Genomic DNA, 6000 nt, shown 5'->3' with positions numbered 1-6000 from the left:
CTATTTGTGCTTGTGTATGGTTTTCAACCTAGATCACCAGTAACGATGGGGTTGGCAACTGAGAAACTCCACCAAGTCAAGGAATTCCTCCAAGACCACATGGAGATGCTGACTCTTGCTCGACAAGCATGGGATCAGTACAAAAAGTATGTTGATGAGAAACATCAGCACTTTACCTTCATGGACGGGAACGAGGTATTTTTACGTGTGCCAGAGCATTCAAAAAGTAGTGTGAAGACTGAGTCAACACTTAAATTACCTCTGAGTTTTTGTGGGCCCTTTAAAATACTCTAGTGAGTTGAAAAAATGGCTCACAAAGTTCAAACTCTCATTATGTGCGCACTCTCGCATTCATCGGTATTCCATGTAAGTTGTTTACATAAATGCTCGCACAGGGACAACAATGTCATTGATCAAAGGATTTTGGTTGATTTGGACCTTCAACCCAGCCGCATAAACCTGAGCGTATTCTCAATTATCATGATCTATGTACATCGTTCTCATATGCATCGACAAACATAAATCAAAGTGAAAAGACAACCTGAAGAAGGTGCCACTTAGAAAAACATTAGTGTTTTTCCCCACCCTCCCCTGCTTGTCACGTGGGGCATGTCAATTTGCTTGGCTTCTCCAAGCAAAGATTCTTGGTAAAAGAACATGTGTGCGACCTACTAAACTGGCAGGACCAGCCAATCGAACTATTGAGTTGCATTCACCTTCAAATTTGGCTGTCCAACAATAGCAGAAGTTGTAGCGCTATGGCCGGACGGCGTACACTCAAGGTACTCTCTCTCTCTCTCTCTCTCTCTCTCTCTCTCTCACACACACACACACACACACACACACGCACAAATTTTCGTGTGTGATGAATAAATCGTACGCACAACTGGTTCGTTTCCACAGAAGACCAACTGCAAATCCCCTGACAAAGTTAGAAAAGAAGGAGTTTACTGTAGGCAATCCAAGCATGGAGAGGAAGATAACAGTAAGCAATGGGAACGAAAGAGTCTTTCCTTTATGGCCAAACTAAAATCGTGTGCCCAGAAGAAGGATTTGGACAAAGGCAGTAGGATCCATGCTGATATTCAAGATAGTGGGTTACTTCAGGAGAACACATACTTAGGGAACGCGTTAGTCAGTATGTATGCCAAATGTGGTGTCCTCACCAAAGCACAACAGGTTCTTGATGAGCTTCCTTTCCGGGATGTGGTCTCTTGGAACGCACTAATTGTAGGATATGCCGGAGATGGACGCGGCAAGGAAGCACTAGGCTGTCTTCAGCAGATGCAAAGTGAGGGCCTCTCCCCAAATGCTATCACCTATGCTTGCACCTTGAAGGCTTGTGGCATTATGCAAGACGCTGACATGGGTCAAAAAATTCATGTTGAGATCGCTAGCCAGGGCTTGCTATCAAAACATGTCAAGCTTGGAAATGCTTTGATTGACATGTACGCTAAATGTGGCGTCCTCACGAAAGCACAAAAAGTTATTGATGAGCTTCCAGTCCGGGATGTTGTCTCTTGGAGTACATTAATCGCAGGATATGTGCAACAAGGGTATGGTCAGGAAGCTTTAGCGTGTTTTGAGCGGATGCGAAGCGAGGATCTCTCTCCAGATGCAATCGCCTATGCTTGCATATTGAAGGCCTGTGGTACTACACAAGAAGTTGACTTGGGCGAAAAAATTCACAATGAGATTGCTAGTCAAGGGTTGCTGAAGAAACATGTTAATCTTGGCAATGCTTTGGTCCATATGTATGCCAAATGTGGTGCCCTCACAAAAGCGCAAACCATTCTTGATGAGCTTCCTGTCCGGGATGTGGTCTCTTGGAACACATTAATTGCAGGATATGCCCAACATGGGCTTGGCAAGGAAGCAGTAGGCTGTCTTCAGCGGATGCGAAGTGAGGGCCTCTCTCCAAATGCTATCACCTATGCTTGCATCTTGAAGGCTTGTGGCATTATTCAAGAAGTTGACATGGGAAAAAAAATTCATAATGAGATTACTAGTCAGGGCTTGTTATCAAAACATGCCATGCTTGGCGATGCTTTGGTTTACATGTATGCCAAATGCGGTGTCCTCACAAAAGCGCAAGAAGTTTTTGATGAGCTTCCTATCCGGGGTCCTGTCTCTCGGAATGCATTGATTGCAGGCTATGCCCAACAAGGCCAGGGCCAAGAAGCTTTGGACTGTTTTCAGCAGATGCGAAGTGAGGGCCTCTCTCCAAATGCAATCACCTACACTTGCTTTTTGAAGGCGTGTGGCGTCATGCAAGACGTTGACATGGGTGAAAAAATTCATGTGAAGTTGTGAGCGAGGCGTTGTTGAGAAAAGAGATCGCACTTGGTAGTGCTTTGGTTGACATGTATCCAATGTGCTATCCTCACGAAAGCACAAAGTTTTTGGTGAGCTTCATGTCTGGGATGTGGCCTCTTGGAATGCAATGATTGTAGGATATGCTCAACAGGGCAAGGTCCTAGAAGCTCTGGGCTGTTTTCATAGGATGCGAAGTGAGGGTCTCTTTCCAGATGTAGTCTCTTAGACGTCCATTATAGGAGGATATGCCCAGCAAGGGCGGCCCAAATTCTTTTCGGTGGATGCAATCAAGGGCACCTCCCCATCTGCAATCACTTTTGTTATTGTGCTCAATGCATGTAGTCACTCAGGTCTAGTGGAAGAGGGCCAAATGCATTTTGATAGCATGAGGGAAAAATATGGAATCATACCAGAGAAAGAGCACTATGCTTGCATGGTTGATCTATTTGGACATGCAAGGCTGTTTGACAAATCTGTGGGAGTAATTAAGCAGATGCCATCGTCTGATTATGCTCGAGTTTGGTTGGCTCTTCTAAGTGCTTGCTGTATGAATGGGGAAATTTGGAGCTTGGAAGATTGGCCTTTGACCGTGCGGTACAATTAGAGGGATGTAATGCTGCAGCATATATCTCAATGAGTAAGATTTATGCAGCTGCTGGCGTGCAGGAGGAGGCACAAAACATTGAACTCGTGAGGACGCTTGTGGCATTATGCAAGACGCTAACACGGGTCAAAAAATTCACGTTGAGATCACTAGCCAGGGCTTGCTATTAAAACATGTCAAGCTTGGAAATGCTTTGATTGACATGTATGCTAAATGTGGCGTCCTCACGAAAGCACAAAAAGTTCTTGATGAGCTTCCGGTCCGGGATGTTGTCTCTTGGAGTACATTAATCACAGGATATGTGCAACAAGGGCATGGTCAAAAGCTTTGAGCAGATGCAAAGCGAGGATCTCTCTCCAGATGCTATCGCCTATGCTTGCACATTGAACGCCTGTGGTACTACACAAGAAGTTGACTTGGGCGAAAAAAATCACGATGAGATTGCTAGTCAAGGGTTGCTGGAGAAACATGTTAATCTTGGCGTCCTCAAAAAAATACAAGAAGTTTTTGATGAGCTTCCTATCCGGGGTCCTGTCTCTTGGAATGCATTGATTGCAGGCTATGCCCAAGAAGGCCAGGGCCAAGAAGCTTTGGACTATTATCAGCAGATGGGAAGTGAGGGCCTCTCTCCAAATGCAATCACCTACGCTTTCTTTTTGAAGGCGTGTGGCGTAATGCTTCTTTGTACATATATGAAGAGTTAATTGTAAGTCAACTGAAAGACCTTCCGTCAACTTCTTTGTACATTTATGCAAGTCAATGAAAGTCTGTTATTTTCTGGGGGCCTTGTGAGTGCCTTAGACTGCATAAGCGTGTATGAATGTATTTTGGTTGTATATTTTCAATGTGTTGCAGGTAAGATGAAGGACCTGGATGTGTAGCTTCAGCAATTGATGCTTGCATCTCTGTGATTCAGAAGTCAAAAGACAACTCTCTTATTCAGAGGCAGGAAATTTAAAAGACAAAATATTTCAGATGGTTGATGTGATGATTATGAAGGTCATTTAATAGTGAGGGACTCACTGTCAAGCTGAAAGGTGATGGGTTCAAATAAATGGAAATCAGCAGCTTACGAAGACGACTATGTATCTATTTGTGTGTGCAGCAGGTTCTCAGGAGAAAGCATGTTGTAAGGTGGAGGTGCTGAGGCTAGGCGATCAGTCTATGGGCACTGTAATTAATGACCTTCGTCTGGGTATGCTCTTGGTTGCTTTGTTGTTTGGTTATGTTCTTCATTGTGTGGCCGTTTTTGTCATGTTCAATTCTTCTGTGAAGTTGGAACATGCACTCAAATTTGCTTTTTGTTCTCAGAAGTACGTGGATGTACAATCATTATCTACTGGTGAAGTAGTCTTCATAGTTGCACCAGCTGAGAATCGCTGAGTGTCCACAGGTTTATGGAGTTCACACAACTTTGAAGGAATATCTACATTTTTTATTGCTCAGAAGTTATTTGCAGAGGAATGGTGCTTTGATTTTCATCAGACAGCTTATCTAAGTGATTATGTTCTCATACGAGGTGCTTCGAAGGAGGCACCACCTCAGTTGTCATATACAATGGGCAATTTTAACTTTCTTTTCCCAGAAATTTGGCCGTTCTCTAGAGTAGTTGCCTTCTTGTTCCGTTGGTGCATGTCGGAACATTCGAAAGAATGCTGGACAGTATGAACCATAGCAGAGTAACTCTTCAATGCCTATGCTCAGTTTACACGCCTGAAGTGTCCACATGCCGAAGAGATTATATCGTGCAGCAGTTATCTTGTTGATTATGATTCAAATATGTTGCTGCAAGTAGTCATGAATAACTGTCGCCAGCCATGCTCAATTTGCGAAGGGGCCAAAGGTAGAATCAACATGGGTGTTATAAAAAGAGGAGAGGCGGCTACGAGTCCAATATCTGATCTATCAACCCCTTGGGTTGTGATGAATTTGTTCAAACTTGAATTGATGGCAAGTTTCTTTTCCTACAGTGAATTCTGGCTGGATGCGAGGAACTGCATTGCTGACCTTGCCTGTGCTCTTGTTGGTTAGAACTAGACTTATGCATATTATGCTTCAAACAGATTCTTCTATTGAAACAACCCCCCCCCACCCCCACCCCCACCCCCGAAAAAAAAAATCTCTCTCTCTCTCTCTCTCTCCAGGATCTTGAGAGATCTCTCAGTATCGTTCCTATTACACAGGCATGCAGGTATATTGAGAGCTTAACATTCCATGTAGTTATGCTCCTCGGTAGCTTAAAGGCAGAGGTAAAGTAATTGGACTACTGCTACGAGAAACCATGTAGGCGATCTGATTCATGTGATTGTTAGTGCAACTCATTGTCGAAATCAGATAAAAGATCATCAGTAAGGAAGGTATGCTGGATGATACACAGAGAGCTGTTGAGTTTTTAGAAATACTTGGAACTCTATTCATTTGGAATTCAGCTTTGCAAGATTTTTAAGCGAATTCTTATTGTTATCAAATGGGACAGAAGTACAAGCATATTCATACCAAGGGTGCCAAAACAATGGAATTTTAGTTTATTTAGTATGTGGTGGAAATATATCTGCTGCTCCATGAAAATTTTGTACAGTCATAAATCCCAACACCAACAAAGAAAGGTCCTCACTTGCATCCATACAAACAAGCAAAACATTTCGTTAAGATTGGATCGTTTTACAGTTGTTGAAATACCCTAATCAGTTATCCACGGCTCCAAAGAGCAAAAAGGTTTAATTACTATACCTAGAGTGTATTTGATGACAAGATAGAATCTAGCCTAATCTGATGGTTACCCATATAAAGCCTCTCAAAGTATTCATGTAAACATCCCATCCATGTAGGACACAAGATAAGTTCATGATTCTTGCATGGTAGTATGGAGGATAAGACCATAGACTTACCATTACTTCGAACCTTATCAGTATCGAGATGCAACATAGTGCCATTTTCACAATTTTCATTTTCCACAGAATTTTCTATTGTAAAGTAAGATCTGCCAACCATTAGTAGAGATAACTAAACCTATTTTGATTTACTCCAATTCTAAGATATAAACTTTCAAATGAGTATCAACACATTCTAGGTTTTAGAAA

At 42.7% G+C, this 6000-nt stretch overlaps 2 protein-coding genes across 4 annotated transcripts; both read left to right on the top strand.

Moving 5' to 3' along the window:
- Positions 1–618: 618 nt before the first annotated feature.
- On the top strand, positions 619–2313 carry LOC147458232 (pentatricopeptide repeat-containing protein At4g18520, chloroplastic-like). The gene is made up of 2 exons (XM_086512924.1): positions 619–782; positions 904–2313. Exons 1-2 carry the CDS (start codon positions 759–761, stop codon positions 2311–2313), a joined length of 1434 nt encoding a protein of 477 aa, XP_086369050.1. The 5' UTR covers positions 619–758.
- A 905-nt stretch (positions 2314–3218) lies between these two features.
- On the top strand, positions 3219–5290 carry LOC147458231 (putative pentatricopeptide repeat-containing protein At1g77010, mitochondrial). Of its 3 annotated transcripts, none has more exons than XR_015188206.1 (2): positions 3219–4115; positions 4235–5290. XR_015188206.1 is itself a non-coding variant. In XM_086512925.1 (2 exons), the coding sequence occupies exon 1, from the start codon at positions 3220–3222 to the stop codon at positions 3622–3624; it is 405 nt and encodes a 134-aa protein (XP_086369051.1). In that variant the 5' UTR covers position 3219; the 3' UTR covers positions 3625–3626; positions 3776–5290. The 3 variants fall into 3 exon arrangements, 1 of the variants encoding a protein (XP_086369051.1); XR_015188205.1 differs by having other exon boundaries at positions 4232–5290; XM_086512925.1 differs by having other exon boundaries at positions 3219–3626; positions 3776–5290.
- The last annotated feature ends 710 nt before the right edge of the window (positions 5291–6000 follow it).

This window comes from Adiantum capillus-veneris, chromosome 5 (genome assembly GCF_014529385.1).
Source record: "Adiantum capillus-veneris isolate H3 chromosome 5, ASM1452938v2, whole genome shotgun sequence".
NCBI lineage: Eukaryota > Viridiplantae > Streptophyta > Polypodiopsida > Polypodiales > Pteridaceae > Adiantum > Adiantum capillus-veneris.
This window is presented reverse-complemented; position numbering and strand designations above follow the sequence as displayed.

What these genes read in the sequence shown, in the direction of transcription:
- LOC147458232 (XM_086512924.1), top strand. Translation starts at nt 759, where the DNA reads ATGGCCGGACGGCGTACACTCAAG. An exon ending in CCGGACGGCGTACACTCAAG is followed by an intron (nt 783 to 903) that starts GTACTCTCTCTC and finishes TCGTTTCCACAG; the next exon opens with AAGACCAACTGCAAATCCCC.
- LOC147458231 (XM_086512925.1), top strand. Translation starts at nt 3,220, where the DNA reads ATGTGCAACAAGGGCATGGTCAAAAGCTTTGAGCAGATGCAAAGCGAG.